The sequence below is a fragment of the Ylistrum balloti genome, unplaced genomic scaffold, assembly GCF_031769215.1.
Source record: "Ylistrum balloti isolate Yb309-2 unplaced genomic scaffold, AGI_CSIRO_Ybal_v1 Utg370198, whole genome shotgun sequence".
NCBI classification, from domain to species: domain Eukaryota; kingdom Metazoa; phylum Mollusca; class Bivalvia; order Pectinida; family Pectinidae; genus Ylistrum; species Ylistrum balloti.
The window spans coordinates 369303-388792 of NW_026782174.1; the positions used below are offsets into that span (position 1 = coordinate 369303).

Genomic DNA, 19490 nt, shown 5'->3' on the forward strand with positions numbered 1-19490 from the left:
GTGTTCAAGTTCCGGTGTACTGAAGGTCATTCATAATTAGCTTTAAAAAGTCTGCAACAAAAGTCTCCCCCAGCACAGACCTGTGAAAATGTGTGACATCATCAATACTATTTCATTATCCTGTGATAGTCCCCTTTAATCATGATTTTTAATTCAATACATAATAGAATCAGAAATCAAGGAGATATGCTAACAATCTCTTCTATATCAGGTTTTTACCTTCATCTTTTCCTACATCAAAACAAACCTGAACACATCCAAGTGGTATTGATAAGCAAGGTGATTTTGATTTAACTATTGTGGTTTTTTCCCTTTCTAGATAGTAAACAACCTCACTCCTAAACAGAGAGTGTTTATGTCACAAATGATTTTTTTGATTTTTTTCCCCAATATCAAGATTTCTGTGAAGGATGTCATCAGTTGACAGGTCACAGAGTTTCAAGAAATGTGTATGTACAGTGATGAAAATTCCTGGTCATCATCATTAAGATTTCATTTAGAAATGTTCTATTTCTATGCTAATTTTTGGTACCTTATGATGTTTTATGTGCTTAGCAATCTATAGCCTTACCTGCCAAATCAACAATATAAATCATCATACTTATCAAATATGAGCCATTCTAATTACTAGTACTGATCCTCAGGTGTATGTGCTTGCAATAGGTACATTTTACAGGTCTGGCTCAGGTGATTTAGAAAGTAAGAGATATCTTTTTTTCACACACAGTAGAATAATGTATCAATATGAGAGAAAATTATAGATAGTAGAATTACCAGTAGATGTTTTCATCGAATATCACGAGCGCTAGGGCAGCAATACTGAGTAAGTAGAAGACACAGTCCCTGACTAACGGCCACCAGGTCAGGTAAACTACCTAAAACATAGGTAAAAACATTCATAAAATCAGGTGTTCAGATGTAAGGAAATACATTTTAATGTAAATGATTAATGACACAGCACACAATACAAACAAGAGATCCAGGAGGGATTTTGGCATCCATCATTGTTTGATCTTTATTTGTTCTTTAAAAGTTTTATCTTTTCCCTTCTTCTCTCTTCTCTTTGCTGTTTTTGCTTTTAATGAAGAGAGATTTGAACATTTCTTTGCAGACTAATCGCGATAATAATTCTAAACTTCCAAATCCATGATGGTCACCTGGAAGCCATTTTGTTTTTTTGGTCAGTCCCTAATTGAAAAGGACACAACTAGGGATCCAAGTGAACTTATAAATTAATACCAGGGAAGGTAATTATAGTATGTAATTCTTAATCATTAGTTGTTATGCTTTAATTGAGCACAAATAATGATGACATCACTGCTAGTGTCACACTTACCATACCAGCCAGTAGTGCACACACACTGATGACAAACATCACATTATACACAGCTGATCCGACAACTGTTCCCAGTCCAATGTCATCCTGTAACCAAGAAACAAGCAGTCAACAATTATAACACACTGTAATTTTTTGTCAATTATTTCTAAGTAAATGTTCAACATTTAATAGCTCATGGAGATACTTGTTATTGACCAATTAAACTTATTAAGTTGAAAATTGAATGAAATAGGATTACTATTTAAATAAGTTTTCACATTCAGCAGAACATTGTAAATGAAAATTGAAGATATTCATCATAAAATATTAAAAGTTCATAAACAATTACTGCATGAATGCAAACAGACATTAAGATATGACAGGCAATAAATATGTACACAGGTGTAATGATTATTTTGTACAGGTGAGAACACACCAGGTGTATAATCACAGGTACCCATTACAGACAGACAAGATCTTACAATATAATAAAATGACCCATGTCAGAGATATGAATGAACGCTGCATGTGCAACTATCCCTATCTCTCTTTATTTTTACAAGTATTTATTGAGTGCTCATCAATATTATACAGACATAACGTGCACAGTGTCAATCCTTCATATCTTTTGCTAATTCAGTATACAGGAAGAGGACGACAAAACCTCAATGATCTGTATAAGAAATTGGGACCCATAGGACTTGTATTGAAAACCTGGATCTTAAAGCCCAGCAATGGTATACATGCCTATAGGTTGGTCAGTCACTTTACCTCTTTGATGGGGCAAAGTCCAATAGGTAATGTTTTATATCATGACCGTCTTTCTTGATGCCCAGTAAGAGCTTACACGGTTATGTGGTTGGCTAACTATGTCAAAAATATGACCAGAGATGATGTCCCTAGCGGTGTACCACACCCAAGGGTCAATTCTTGATTAACAAATACATTTACCTCTTGATGCCAAGCAATTATATATATATCGTTATGGGGTGGGGATTTCAAGTGTTCCAAAAGATAACCCATAAATTAAGTCAAGAGGAGCGAGGCCATACCGAAAAGCCAGTTCTTACATCCTGATTTTGTTTATCTCAAGATCCCCAACAAGCAGCATATAGCTGTAGGGTGGTGATCTAAACAGCTTCAATGATGTAACAAGGGAACTAAGCCCCTGGGGATGGGGTGCCAGATCCCAGTGCCAATTCTTACATCATGACTGTGTTTATCACCTGATACCCATTGTTGCTATATAGTAATGTTGCGAGGATCTCAACTGCTTCAAAGATATTACCTAGAAACTAAGTCCTATGGGGTGGGCCACACCCAAGGGCCAATCTTTCCATCATAAATGAGTTTATCTGTTGATGCCTAACAATGCTACACATGGCCATGGGGTGGAGATTTCAACAAATTGAAAGATACAACCTAGAAATTAATTCCAGAGAGGTGGAGCCATACCATAGTGCCAGTTATTACATCATGAATATGTTTATCTCTTGATGGCCATCATTGCTGTATATGGTTATTGGTGTTTCAACTGTTTCAAAGATGCAACATATTTCACTTTTGAGCCCATCCTACCCTCAAACATGCTACAGACCAAATTTGGGAAAAATCCGACCATTCCTACAAGAGAATTTGCCCTAATTCCCTTATTAGGCTCACCCCTCCCAACCCAGGGGGCCATGATACCCCAAAACTAATTCCCATTCACCCAAAGATACATCTGACTAAATTTGGGCAAAATCAAATCATTCCTACAGGAGGACAAGGATTTCAAAGAATTTGCTCTACTTCACTTACAGGGCCCAATCCCTCCTCAACAGGAACAGGAGGCCAAGACCAACTATTAATACAAAACTGATCTCTCTCCATCCAAACATACTTCAGACTAAATTTGGACAAAATCCAATCACTCCTACTAGAGGAGTAGGCTTTTAAATACCTTTCAAAACCTCACATTTTGGGCCCTGACCCTTAGACCCTTGAGGGCGAGGACACACCATTTATACAAAATATTTTTACTTTCCCTAAGGATTCTTCTGATTAAATTTGGTCAAAATCCCTTTAGCTATTCATGACTAGTAGCGTTTTGTAGAAAAAGTTAACAGACGAACACCCTTTGGGCTAGGTAAGCTAAAGAAAAGACAATTTTGCGAATCAGACTCCCCAACTGACAAATCATCTTGCTAACAGTATGAAGATCAAGTAACAAAGTAGTGTGGTACATACAGTGTTTGATGTAGGTCAAAGGTCAAAATTTAGGTAAGATTGACCTACTTTTGATACACAATACACTGCCTCATCAAGGTGAACTCATACCCCTGGTATAAAACTCAAGTGAAAAGTAATATTGGAGATAGAACCTGGGCAAGTTAGTTAAACAATGGATAGGTGACATAAGGAAGGACAGACAGACACAACCAGGTTTGTGTGGGAAAATAATAAGCTAGAGTAGATTGCTTACTATATAAAATTATGAAAAGTTATCCTCATGCAAATATGTGTACAATCCAAAAAATGCTTGCACTTGCGCACTATTTAAGAAAATAAGCCACATCTTATTTTTGAGTTTCCAGTGCATGTATCACACAAATGAAGTATTAGTATCTTCACAGTGCATATCGCTTAGAAATGAAAAAAAATATCATATTCTCAAGCAATTTTCATCAAAAACAAGCCCTGAAGTCTTAATAATGATTGAAATCTTTTATCAACTGGATCTTGTATAAAGAGAAATTTAATTACAACCCTGACTCAAAATTGTTCAAAGTTAATTTGCATAATTCTTGTGGTTATCAAGTGTAGATACACCATGTTTAACTGGCTTCCGTTTATAAACCAATCAAGAAATCTTTAATTAAATAAGTTTTGAACACTCAACTTTCAAATTTCATAATTACTGAAAATGTTTGACAAATATTTCTTTTTAATGAAATTATATGAGAAAGATGGCATTATAATTGAATATAAAACACGAGACATTCATGTAATTGCATGTTTCACTTGTTATGCTTTGTTATTTCAAAGGAAAATACAAAATACACAGAAATTTATGTCCCCCTCCACCTCCGGCCCCCCCTAATATCAAATTTTTCCAAGTTCATCTTAATTAATTGTTTGATTTATTGTTGCTTTACATCCTAATAACAGCCAGGGTCATTTAAAGATATGTTAGGTTTGGTTGGGAGAGAGAAGCAAGAGTTACCGGAGAAAAACCACCGACCTGCAGGCAGTACCAGCCCCACATAAACCTCCAACTCATGACCATGAGGTGGAGGGCTAGTGATAAAGGTACCCAGAGGTCTAAAGCACTTGGCCACGATGGCCCCTTTTAAATTAAAAATACGATGGATTTGGTGTTTCCTTGTTTATACAGACGCGTTGTACAGTCGTTACATTTGTACAATTCAAAAAAGCCTGAAACAGATGCATTCAAATTTACCGAATTTAATACCAAACAAACCTAAATTCCCACAACTTTGAGAAATTGTGAAAACTGAGGTGTGATCATTGAGCCAACACCAAGAAAACATATTGAGAAAAAAGATAATGATCTTGAAACTTTATCCCACCTCTTGATTAAAATTCATATTTTAGAATACTTAAAGAGCTAATGAACAAAAAAACAAGCAAACCTTGGCGATGAACACAGCAATAATGGCTGTAGCAAGCTCAGGGGCTGAGCTGCCTGCTGCCATGAAGGTCGCCCCGGCAACGTCAGACTGGATCTGTAAAGCTACCACACAAAATTTTACAAAATAGTGAGAAATCTTTAAGGAACTTGTTAGGACTAGTATAAGGCTACATTTGGACATTAATATCATTTATACCTTATATCAATCATGTGATATGCAACAGTTTTGTTGGTGTTCTAATGGATTCATTCACTTTCACTAACATGCCTGAAAAAATGTAGGCCACTCTGGAAATATTATGATCTTCTGTAATGTTTTTTCTCAGGTCACCTACCCAATATCTGGGTTTTTTCCAAGTACTCTGGTTTCCTCCTACTAAAAGACTTCTTGCATCTTTACATCAAGCTGATTGATAAGGAGGTCCATGGGCCTTAACAGTCACCTGAGGTCTTCAGGTTTTTGGACAGTTTTAGATCCTGTTTATCAGTCCAAGATTATGGGCAGATAGATCAGAAATGACATATGCATACTTACAAAGTTTTTCTTGTTTCTAAGTTTGAAGGCTTAATTATCAATTAAACGGAACTGATAACACTCTCTTTTGTTGTAGTTTAGCATACCTGATCCCTGTGACCTTGAATGAAGGTCAAGGTAATTCATTTGAACAAATATGATAGCCCTTCATCCCAGTATGCTACTGGCCCAATATCATGTCCTTGGATCTTTTCGTTATTGAGAAGAAGCTGTTTAAAGTGTACCCTGAGAGGTCAGCTATGTTGACCTTAAAAAATGGTTCTGCACATAAAATACACATTGCCATAAACGTGAATGCCGTGGAATGTTTCGTTACTGAAAAATTGTGACTTTTCTGAAAAACACACCTTTGGATGAGAGGTGTTGACCTTGTTTTTGGGCACCCACACTATGACGTCATAAGTTCAATGCTTTTGCTGATGCAGCCATATTGTCTTTACTGTGCTACATGTGAGTAATTTCTTTGTTTATTTACGTGAAAGTACTTCACATCTTCGCAATATTTAAGGTAGTGAACGAGGGGTTGGTGAATTAGCACTTAAATCTGCTAAAATGGCTTCCTATTGAGGGGGGAAGCGGTGTGCAGCGGTCCTGGGAATGTTCGTACCGAAGAATTTTCGTTCCGGGTATTTTCGTCCTGAGAATTTTTGTACTACTATTATATAGTAGTACTATAGAATAGGTTATATGGGTATAAGGAGTGTATGTTGTGTGTATAAGGCTAGGTAATTAGCGTCTCTGTGGCTTGAAAAAACAATGGTGACACGTGTGAGGTGACACGCCTGTCGGCTAACAACAGACGCCTACCAGTACTTGGGTAAAAACGAGTCAAATCATTGTATAAACTTCTAAAACATCAAATTTTTATTATCAACACAGCGGAGGGTGTTATAATTTGTTGTTGACACCTTATCTATATATATCCATAGTGCTATGAAAATTCCCTGGAACGAAAATTCCCCTCAGACGAAAATTCTTTGGTACAAAAATTTCTGACACCTGTGCAGCGTACGGTTGTCCTAACACTAACACTGATGGGGTGTCAATGCATGCCTTCCTATTAAATACCGTAAATTTGCGGGTATAGTGCGCACTCGGGTATAGTGCGCAGGTACTTTTTTGGGGTCAGATTAAAAAAAAAAAAAAAAAGATTTTCTACAGAAACATTAATTGATTACTGGTTACCGCGATGAAACAGTTGTGGTTTGATCCATTGATAATTAGGAAACTACAATCATCATGACCCTAACATATTTAATTACCTTATGTAAACAAATTCATACAGGTGCCTGACTTAACAAGCATGAAAGGCTTGGCTAACAGGATAATTAACGGTTCTTAACAGGTAACAAACACGTTGAGTATGAGGAGATTGATGACACCCGGCTTCGGCTGAACGCGTACTAATGCTCAGAAAACGATGTTGTTTTAACTGTCTGAAAAGTTTCAATCATACCTTGTCCCCATACCTGTACCTACCACGGTATCCGAAGGTACTTAGTTATAGATTGTTTACACCGACTTCGACGTGGGGAAACAGAGAACACCATTGGACTACGCCGAGAGACTTGAGTTTCCTGCCGCCAGTCGCCACTTCGACATTCCAGAGTGAAATATCATGGCACAAAAGAAAAAAGAAGACCGTCTAAAATCCCAACCACTGACCAGAAGGGCTAACATTGAAGGGCTAAAATTGATCTTATTTTATTTTTTGTTGTTGTTGTTTTTATCTCCAGACTATCATATAAGACCGACGACTTTTACATAAAACTATGTGAAGGGAGGTAATCCAATATGGCGGACGCAGAACTCAGGAATGATAACAACAAGAATAGCATGTTCCTGCATATAATGTGCACCCCCTTTTTGACACGACAGTTTTAGCTTGAAAAAGTGCGCAAACAATGGATTCAGTTTGTCAGGAAGAAGAGAGACATGTGGAAAGGTTCAATGAAATATTCATATTTATGTTCAAAACACTTCAACGGAACTTCATTTTGAATTCGGTATAGTGAAATGAAAGCAATGGATCGTACTCCACTGAAACGATCGTCACTTTCCAAAGGGTTAGTTTCCTCCTCACTGTATACATCATCTTGTAATTCTGGTTCAAATTGGTAGGGCTGGATTTCGTCTTCAGAAATATCATCCACACCATAATCAGACTCCTCAAAAATTCAAATCGCTATCAGGTGCGGAGTCATTGTGACTGTCAGTCATGTTGGCTGCCATTTCTGTTGACTGATGACATCACGAGTAGAAGTGCCACGATTCCGCAAAAATGATGATTACGCTGATTAGATCTGAGCGGACAGGTGAAAATTGACAACTTTGAGCTTTAATAACTCAACACTGGGGCGATGGATTTTGACGGGGTTTTCGCTATTATTATTTTATGGCATTCTAACATTATAATTAAATATAGAATTAACACTCAGAGTACACTTTAAAGATTTTGACATATCTGATACATGTGACCTTGTAAGTAGGTCAAGGTCAATAATATAAGCAAACTTGGTAGCACTTTATCACATAATAATACTGGCTCCATATCAGCAATCTGTGCCTTTCTTTATTGATAAGAAGACATTTAAACTTATTTCATCCCTGTGACCTTGAAAATGGGTCAAGGTCATTAATTTTATTGAACTTGGTAGCCCTTCATCCTAGCATGCTACAGGCCCTATTTCATCACTCTGGGCCTTTTGATTATTGAAAAGATGTTTTTTAAAAGATTTCAACATATTTGACCTGGTGACCTTGAATGTGGATTAAGGTAATTTATTTTGACAAACTTGGTAGTCCTTTATCCCAGCATGCTATATGCTCAATATCAACACCCTAGGCCTTTTAATTAGTTTAGTTAATTCAGTCTCAGGTGACCAAATAAGCTTTCTCAATTGATGTAAAATAAATAAAATTTATCTTTTGATAATGAGCTAGCAAATGATTCTTGACTTAAATAGCTCTTCCTTGAAAATTATTTTTAAAAAAATGGAGTAGGAAAATTATCTCGGAGATGGTGAAAACTTGAGACTCTTGTGAATGAAGCATGAAAACTGTGGCAGAGTATACATCCCATGTGTGACCAGGAATCAAGAATAGATATAATACATAAATAATGTCTACTTATTAGATTAGTACAGAGTGGTCATGTCAGGTATTGAGGCCACAGAAAAACAGGGAAGGTTAATGCAATGGCATAATCTGAAGAGTGGGGTGGGACAGGGGAGGTAACTGTGGAATAGGCAAAGGAGGTAAGTATAAATAAGGAAGTTATTAATACATTAAATATTGTGAAGTAGTAGATTAAGTGTAATTTGGCTACTTGTAAGGTTCTATAAATCATTTTGTGAAACTGATTTACCTATTGCTTTGTATTCAATGCCTTCAAATTTTCATCTTTAGAATAAAACAAAAAAATGTCTGGTGGACAAGTATGCCACTACCCCAATAATATAAATATCATTTTTTGATGAATATACAAGTCCCTGATTACCAGGGCTATATCATGCTGTAAGAACAAGGACAATACCATACAGTGAGTACCAGGACAATACAATACAGTGAGTACCAGGACAATACCATACTGTGAGTACCAGGACAATACCATACAGTGAGTACCAGGACAATACCATACTGTGAGTACCAGGACAATACCATACAGTGAGTACCAGGACAATACCATACAGTGAGTACCAGGACAATACCATACAGTGAGTACCAGGACAATACCATACAGTGAGTACCAGGGCTATACCATACAGTGTGTAGCAGGACAATACCATACTGCGAGTACCAGGGCTATACCATACAGTGAGTACCAGGTCAATATCATACTGTGAATACCAGGACAATACCATACAGTGAGTACCAGGACAATACCATACAGTGAGTACCAGGACAATACCATACAGTGAGTACCAGGACAATACCATACTGTGAGTACCAGGACAATACCATACTGTGAGTACCAGGACAATACCATACCGTGAGTACCAGGACAATACCATACAGCGAGTACCAGGACAATACCATACAGCGAGTACCAGGCGAGTACCAGGACAATACCATACAGTGAGTACCAGGACAATACCATACAGTGAGTACCAGGACAATACCATACAGTGAGTACCAGGACAATACCATACAGTGAGTACCAGGACAATACCATACAGTGAGTACCAGGACAATACCATACCGTGAATACCAGGACAATACCATACAGTGAGTACCAGGACAATACCATACAGTGAGTACCAGGACAATACCATACAGTGAGTACCAGGACAATACCATACTGTGAGTACCAGGACAATACCATACAGTGAGTACCAGGACAATACCATACCGTGAGTACCAGGACAATACCATACCGTGAGTACCAGGACAATACCATACCGTGAGTACCAGGACAATACCATACAGTGAGTACCAGGGCTATATCATACTGTGAATACCAGGACAATATCATACAGTAAGTACCAGGACCATACAGTGAGTACCAGGACAATACCATACAGTGAGTACCATGACTATACCATACAGTGAGTACCAGGACAATACCATACCGTGAGTACCAGGGCTATACCATACAGTGAGTACCAGGACAATACCATACTGTGAGTACCAGGGCTATACCATACAGTGTGTAGCAGGACAATACCATACAGTGAGTACCAGGACAAGACCATACTGTGAGTACCAGGACAATACCATACAGTGAGTACCAGGACAATACCATACAGTGAGTACCAGGACAATACCATACTGTGAGTACCAGGACAATACCATACAGTGAGTACCAGGACAATACCATACTGTGAGTACCAGGGCTATACCATACAGTGTGTAGCAGGACAATACCATACAGTGAGTACCAGGACAATACAATACAGTGAGTACCAGGACAATACCATACTGTGAGTACCAGGACAATACCATACTGCGAGTACCAGGGCTATACCATACAGTGTGTAGCAGGACAATACCATACAGTGAGTACCAGGACTATATCATACTGTGAGTACCAGGACAATACCATACAGTGAGCACCAGGACAATACCATACAGTGAGTACATGGACTATACATACTATGAGTACCATGGTTAAACCATACTGTGAACACCAGGACTATATCAATTATCTAAGTACAAACTGTACCCATTAATTATAAGCAGGAATGTAATCCTAGAATTCTAGGGCTATACATTAACCATCCACCCCCACAAGACCAGTATTCAGAATTGTTGTTTTCATCATTGGCTATGACATTTAGCTGGTATCATAATCCAACATCTTATTGTCAGCTGCAAACAGTAATAAATATAAAACCTCTCTCTAACACGATTCCATCTGCCACCCCCACAACTTTATAGCACATTACTCTCACCATTGATCTGGACCAGTTTAATATTACTGAAAGTTGAAACAGATGACAGAACGACAAAAATATGCTGCTCTTGGGTATATTGATATCAAAATGTATGAGGCAGACTGAATCTCATTACATTGCTGTCCTTGTCATCATTTGAGGTCATAGTCCAGTACCTACGCAGGTGATAAATATGGTTATGTAGTCTTTGGCCATCTCTAATTATCTGTAATGATCTGTATATGATCTGCTAGCCAAGTCTGCATCCTGTGTTATTTTATGACGGTGTTGGGTAAACCATATAATAGCCATTGTTTAACTACAGCGAGGAAAGCTCAACATTGTTTTTAGAGAATCTAGAAGACACCAAAATATTATTCATCATAATAATAAAAAAATCTTGATTTCAGAATTGCTTTAATTTAACATTTGCAGAGTATTTTTCATTATCATATTTTCATATTGTCATTTTTCTTTTCTTTTTAAACAATCGTTTTGGAGAATCTAGAAGATATCAAAATATTACTCGTCATAACAATAAAAAATTCAGATTTCAGAATTTCTTTTAATTTACTATCTGCAGAATTAAAAAATAAAATGTTTTTATTATCTTTTTTTTCTATGTCAAGCTTTGAAATGTGTTTATATAAAAAAAAAACGAAAGTTGATATATATAAATTAATAGGCTGTGTTGTGACAACAGACTAACTAAATCAGGTGTGATTCCCTGAGATAAGGATCTGAGCCTGGGGATACACAATAATTGTGTTATAAAGATATAGCAATGGTTTGTATGTATACAGTACATGTGTTTGCATTGTTAGGATACAAACAATGATGAATAATATAACCAAAATTAATTAAATCAATGGGGAGATTTTTACTTGCCTTCGTTAGTAAGTAAGGGAAACAAAATGCCTGATCAGATTACTGTAAATGTTGAAATTTACGTGTGGGGAAATTTACAATGAATATCCAGAAGTCATTCAGCCGCATACATTTCACACATGCATATGAATTTGTGGTGTATTACATACATACTGAATTATAAATTAAATATGCAAAGGTGTAATGATCATAAAAATAACCTCCATACATTCACTTTGCCTTATGTAATTGCAGAACTAAATCCCAGCGGAAATAAGCACATTTACACTACCTGACTCAATGTGAATAATCTTATACTAAATACAAAGCATCTTTATTGATCTAGTGATTGATAATTCAGTATTTAATCAATTGTTTTGAATATTCCTGTCTTTAATGACCCAGCTTGAATAACCAGTGTTAAATGACGAAGTGTGACTAACACATTATCATAATGATCTAGTACTTAATATTAATCTAATGTCTGATGACAAGATATTTAAAGACAAAGTTTAAAAGCATTTGCATAGCAGTTAATGACCAAAGTTTAATGAACCTTTGTTATTTATCAAGAATTGGATGACTTAGCATATAATGGCCCAAAGTGCAACACCCAGTGTTTAATGACCACTGTTTAATGACCATGTGATAAATTACCCAGTTCTCTTTAAAAGAATCTGTGTGACTAACCCAGACTTAATGACACAGACTTAATGACACAGAGTTTAATGACACAGAGATTAAAAACCCTAAATTTAATGATCTAGAGTTAAATGATCCAGTGTTTAATGACCCAGAGTTAAGTGACCCAGAGTTAAATGACTCAGATTAAATGACCCTGAGTTACATGACCCAATTTTTATAGACCCACAGTTTAGTGACCGAGAGTTTAGTGACCTAGAATCTAATGGCCTTTTGTTAAATGACACTGAGTTCGATAAAACGGAATTAAATGACAATCATTTTAATGACCTAGATTTGAACAGATTTCTTAATGACCTTTTGATCATAAATGCTGTTAGGCTGACCTTTTGTGAATAAACAATTGTACTTACTGTCTAAAGTGACTGAACTTACTGATCTAAAGTGTAATAACCAAGTGTTTAATGACCCAGAGTGTAATAACAAAATGTTTAATGACCCAGAGTGTAATAACCAAGTGTTTAATGACCCAGAGTGTAATAACTGTAAGTGTTTAATGACCCAGAGTGTAATAACCAATTGTTTAATGATCCAGAGTGTAATAACCAAGTGTTGAATGACCCAGAGTGTAATAACTGTAAGTGTTTAATGACCCAGAGTGTAATAACTGTAAGTGTTTAATGACCCAGAGTGTAATACCTGTAAGTGTTTGATGACCCAGAGTGTAATACCTGTAAGTGTTTAATGACCCAGAGTGTTTAATGACCCAGAGTGTAATACCTGTAAGTGTTTAATGACCCAGAGTGTAATAACTGTAAGTGTTTAATTACCCAGAGTGTAATACCTGTAAGTGTTTAATGACCCAGAGTGTAATAACTGTAAGTGTTTAATGACCCAGAGTGTAATAACTGTAAGTGTTTAATGACCCAGAGTGTAATAACTGTAATAAATGTAAGTGTTTAATGACCCAGAGTGTAATAACTGTAAGTGTTTAATGACCCAGAGTGTAATAATTATAAGTGTTTAATGACCCAGAGTGTAATACCTGTAAGTGTTTAATGACCCAGAGTGTAATACCTGTAAGTGTTTAATGACCCAGTGTGTAATACCTGTAAGTGTTTAATGACCCAGAGTGTAATACCTGTAAGTGTTTAATGACCCAGAGTGTAATAAATGTAAGTGTTTAATGACCCAGAGTGTAATACCTGTAAGTGTTTAATGACCCAGAGTGAAATACCTGTAAGTGTTTAATGACCCAGAGTGTAATACTTGTAAGTGTTTAATGACCCAGAGTGTAATACCTGTAAGTGTTTAATGACCCAGAGTGTAATAACTGTAAGTGTTTAATGACCCAGAGTGAAATAATTGTAAGTGTTTAATGACCCAGAGTGTAATAACTGTAATAAATGTAAGTGTTTAATGACCCAGAGTGTAATAATTATAAGTGTTTAATGACCCAGAGTGTAATAATTGTAAGTGTTTAATGACCCAGAGTGTAATAACTGTAATAAATGTAAGTGTTTAATGACCCAGAGTGTAACAACTGTAAGTGTTTAATGACCCAGAGTGTAATACCTGTAAGTGTTTAATGACCCAGAGTGTAATACCTGTAAGTGTTTAATGACCCAGAGTGTAATACCTGTAAGTGTTTAATGACCCAGAGTGTAATAACTGTAAGTGTTTAATGACCCAGAGTGTAATAACTGTAAGTGTTTAATGACCCAGAGTGTAATACCTGTAAGTGTTTAATGACCCAGAGTGTAATAACTGTAAGTGTTTAATGACCCAGAGTGTAATAACTGTAAGTGTTTAATGACCCAGAGTGTAATAACCAATTGTTTAATGATCCAGAGTGTAATAACCAAGTGTTTAATGATCCAGAGTGTAATAACCAAGTGTTTAATGACCCAGAGTGTAATAACTGTAAGTGTTTAATGACCCAGAGTGTAATAATTGTAAGTGTTTAATGACCCAGAGTGTAATAATTGTAAGTGTTTAATGACCCAGAGTGTAATAACTTTAAGTGTTTGATGACCCTCTTTATTTAATGACTCTGTGTGTAATAATGTTGTGTGATTGACCCAGATTTTAATTTTAAAAAAGCAGTACTTACTATCACAGATAATTTCAAGAGAAGGCACAAAGTAGTCATCACAAAGATAGGCAAAACCCAGGAACATGTAGAGTGACACAAGGATGTGAATGGTGATTCCACCCCTTAACCGCTGCTCCTGGTTAAACAGCCCCCGAGGAAACTGCTCCACAGCCCGTGGGGTACAGTTTTCCAGGCCAGTCAAGTGACGAGATTCCACTGAAAGACACAAAAACATAATAAGAAGGGTATCATACTGATGAAAGTTTATACTAGAGCGATGTTGGGATATTTTCTGTTATATGTGAAATTTTTATGGTAACAGACTTAAGAATTATCACATTTCATTTACTGTAAAGTCCTATATTTTCATGGGAATCTATTTTCATGGTTTTTCCATTAGGATTTTATTTCACAGAAACTTGATTATGGGGATATATCCACTTACACAGATATTAAAATCACACGGATTTATGAGTTTGAGGATTAAGAGTATTCAGGAAATCGATCAATATTAATCTTACAACAAAAAGTTTATATGTTATATTTCTGAGTGCATGTATAATGAAAAAAATGCTTTTAGCATTGTATATTATGGATGGCATGCCTGAAAATCTAAAATCACATCGCATGAAAAGTTAGTAAAATGTAATTCATTTATCAGTTGTAACTAGAATATTTCATTGCTATTTCTGTGAATTTCCTTCATACTGATCTGCCTACATTCTATATACCACTGTTGAATAGATAATTTATGGATTTTTCCATAGTTTTTAATTGTGTCTTGGGAGTGTTTTGTACTATTTCGCCCTTATAATTCTACAATCTTTTGATATTTGACAATTAAATACCACCCATCTAATCTGTGATCAGGAGTATTAGGAAGATCAAATGTGACATTTCAAAATATCAGTAAAAATTGTTGTTGCCGAGATCCATGCAATAATCTGTAATGTTTGATCTTTACTCTAATCCATAACATGTAAATTAACACTCAGAAATCCCAATAACAAACTTCATTAAATATCTCATTTTTCCAATTAATTCAAAACATTTTGAAAAAAAATCTTTGAAATCCAATAACTTGTAAAAAAATGAAAAAAAAGCAGTTTTTCAGAATTGATGTATTCTACAAGACAAATTAAAAAACATATGTCTGTGAAGATGATCAGTTTGAAGATATTAAATCCGAAGCATGTAATATCCATATGTTTGATTGTTCCTTATTGTCAGGATAAGATAATGACTTGTAGGAATTGTATCTGATACCAAGAGGTAGGTGACAATGCAAAGAACCAATTCATTATGTCTGCATATGAAATTTCAGTGATATTGATTCCAACATAGAAGACATTCGATTATATAGTTATTTCCTGTCCATTAAAAATGTTACATGAAGAAAAGTCTTTAGCTACAGAATACAGGAAGTTGAATCTAGACTTCACATTAAATCTACAGCACACACATGAAAAAGTAACATTCATACGCAATGTGAGACAAAATCATGACCATTATTGATTTTGTGGGGCAAGAAATCACTATCAAATACAACCGTCGATACCAACATCTTAAGACAAGCCTTGTTTAATTGAATACGTGGTGCCTTCGCGATATGCTGCCTAGTTGTATTACCAGATTCTACTTGGAATTTTTTGCCACTTTCTTTTATAATCTTTCTCTTCATGTTCACAAGTGTTATGGTAGATATTGACAGCTATACAGACACATTAATTCACGAAGCTTATTCGTATGAGACAACATTTTCAGAATAATTCTGTATTCAAAGACCCGTATAGATTAGGTAACAATGCGAAACGGCAACATCTGCGAATAAAGTGTCTCCATTACTGCCAGAAATCATGCTCCATTCATTTAATGAAAGTAACCTTTAGTTCATTGAAATTCAAAACAAGACGCCCTAAATCATGGTATTATCTTGCATTCTGCGCTCTTAAAGGAAGCAGCTCAGACATTCATACTGTCGCTAAATTAAAAGCCATAGTAGTCTCTCATTCTAATGATATTTTGATGTAGATTCTCTGTGTTTTTCACCGTTCGGGATGTTAATCTGTCCATGAGTAAATGAATTCTTTCTTTAGGTAAATCATTTACACTACATATTGGGTCAGGTGGGGAAAAAACATTTCTCTTTCGTCAAAAGGATATCTGTACATCTAAATTAAAACTGTTTATCATTTTCTAAAAAGGTAAGGATACAAGTACAGGACCTAATTTATGAATGATCCTTAACTTAAGGAAATTTTAACTATCAAAGAAAAGCATTTAAAAGTTCAGGGAAAACTTCAATTTAAGGAAATTTCCTTAATTTAAGTAACACTTTCCTATGGTCAATTTCAAGTTAAGAAAAATTTCTTAGTTAAGGAAGATTCATGATGCTGGGGCCAGCTCTCTTACCAGTCATTAAGTAATATACACTGCATGTAGTAACTTCAGAAATGAACAATCAACCAAACATACTGTATTTAATGTACATTTATATTCCATTCTGTCTTTATAATGCAGATTATTAAAAACATCAAGAAATACCAACATGGCAATATAATCACAATTCAAACTCAAATTCTATAAAACTAGGGCAAAATATGAACAAAAGAAAGATTTACACAGAGACACTCCTGAAAAATCTAAAAGAGAATAAGACCAGGTGTTCCAGAAGAGTAAGCAACTTCTGCTTCATTAAAAACACCCACCATGCAAACTTTGGTCAATCCAAGTAAGTAATGTCACATTATCAAATGAGAACAAGGTATAGAACAATGGAACTCATAGGCAAACTAAAGAGCATCAAATATGTCCAGCTTCATGTCACACAAAGAAATAGAGTATTACGTTGATTTCAACTAAAACAAAATAATTCATAAATGACTCTAATCTGCCAAGTGGATTAGCTATTGTGTACATCCACTCTGTAATCTGCCAAGTGGATTAGCTATTTTGTACATCAACTCTGTAATCTGCCAAGTGGATTAGCTATTTTGTACATCAACTCTGTAATCTGCCTAGTGGATTAGCTATTTTGTATATCCATCCTGTAATCTGCCTAGTGGATTAGCTATTTTGTATATCCACTCTGTAATCTGCCTAGTGGATTAGCTATTTTGTACATCAACTCTGTAATCTGCCTAGTGGATTAGCTATTTTGTACATCAACTCTGTAATTTGCCAAGTGGATTAGCTATTTTGTACATCAACTCTGTAATCTGCCAAGTGGATTAGCTATTTTGTACATCAACTCTGTAATCTGCCAAGTGGATTAGCTATTTTGTACATCAACTCTGTAATCTGCCTAGTGGATTAGCTATTTTGTATATCCATCCTGTAATCTGCCTAGTGGATTAGCTATTTTGTATATCCACTCTGTAATCTGCCTAGTGGATTAGCTATTTTGTATATCCATCCTGTAATCTGCCAAGTGGATTAGCTATTTTGTATATCCACCCTGTAATCTGCCTAGTGGATTAGCCATTTTGTATATCCACCCTGTAATCTGCCTAGTGGATTAGCTATTTTGTATATCCACCCTGTAATCTGCCTAGTGGATTAGCTATTTTGTATATCCACCCTGTAATCTGCCAAGTGGATTAGCTATTTTGTATATCCACCCTGTAATCTGCCTAGTGGATTAGCTATTTTGTATATCCACCCTGTAATCTGCCAAGTGGATTAGCTATTTTGTATATCCACCCTGTAATCTGCCTAGTGGATTAGCCATTTTGTATATCCACCCATCCCTGTAATCTGCCAAGTGGATTAGCTATTTTGTACATCCACTCTGTAATCCGTCAAGTGGATTAGCTATTTTGTACATCCACTCTGTAATCCGTCAAGTGGATTAGCTATTTTGTACATCCACTCTTTAATCTACCAAGTGGTTAAGCTATTTTGTACATCAACTCTGTAATTTGCCAAGTGGATTAGCTATTTTGTACATCAACTCTGTAATCTGCCTAGTGGATTAGCTATTTTGTACATCAACTCTGTAATTTGCCAAGTGGATTAGCTATTTTGTATATCCACTCTTTAATCTACCAAGTGGTTAAGCTATTTTGTACATCAACTCTGTAATTTGCCAAGTGGATTAGCTATTTTGTATATCCACCCTGTAATCTGCCTAGTGGATTAGCCATTTTGTATATCCACCCTGTAATCTGCCTAGTGGATTAGCTATTTTGTATATCCACCCTGTAATCTGCCTAGTGGATTAGCTATTTTGTATATCCACCCTGTAATCTGCCTAGTGGATTAGCTATTTTGTATATCCACCCTGTAATCTGCCAAGTGGATTAGCTATTTTGTATATCCACCCTGTAATCTGCCTAGTGGATTAGCTATTTTGTATATCCACCCTGTAATCTGCCAAGTGGATTAGCTATTTTGTATATCCACCCTGTAATCTGCCTAGTGGATTAGCCATTTTGTATATCCACCCTGTAATCTGCCAAGTGGATTAGCTATTTTGTACATCAACTCTGTAATCTGCCAAGTGGATTAGCTATTTTGTACATCAACTCTGTAATCTGCCAAGTGGATTAGCTATTTTGTACATCAACTCTGTAATCTGCCAAGTGGATTAGCTATTTTGTACATCAACTCTGTAATCTGCCAAGTGGATTAGCTATTTTGTACATCAACTCTGTAATCTGCCTAGTGGATTAGCTATTTTGTATATCCATCCTGTAATCTGCCTAGTGGATTAGCTATTTTGTATATCCATCCTGTAATCTGCCAAGTGGATTAGCTATTTTGTATATCCACCCTGTAATCTGCCTAGTGGATTAGCCATTTTGTATATCCACCCTGTAATCTGCCTAGTGGATTAGCTATTTTGTATATCCACTCTGTAATCTGCCTAGTGGATTAGCTATTTTGTATATCCACCCTGTAATCTGCCTAGTGGATTAGCCATTTTGACAATGTGCCTTTACCATTTTTTATGCCTATAACACTTCAACATTGTAATTCATATACTGGATGATATTTACTGTATCACACAGTTTTCTGGTTGG

At 35.9% G+C, this 19490-nt stretch overlaps 1 protein-coding gene across 1 annotated transcript in view; it reads right to left on the reverse strand.

The window, feature by feature from the left end:
- Positions 1-19490, reverse strand: part of LOC132551460 (sodium/potassium/calcium exchanger 4-like) — a 60928-nt gene that overhangs the window by 13067 nt on the left and 28371 nt on the right. The window contains exons 2-5 of the mRNA XM_060215600.1: positions 14485-14682; positions 4954-5054; positions 1337-1423; positions 775-875 (exon numbers count right to left, since the gene is read on the reverse strand). Coding sequence (XP_060071583.1) covers positions 775-875; positions 1337-1423; positions 4954-5054; positions 14485-14682 — 487 coding nt within the window. The remainder of the gene's footprint in view (positions 1-774; positions 876-1336; positions 1424-4953; positions 5055-14484; positions 14683-19490) is intronic.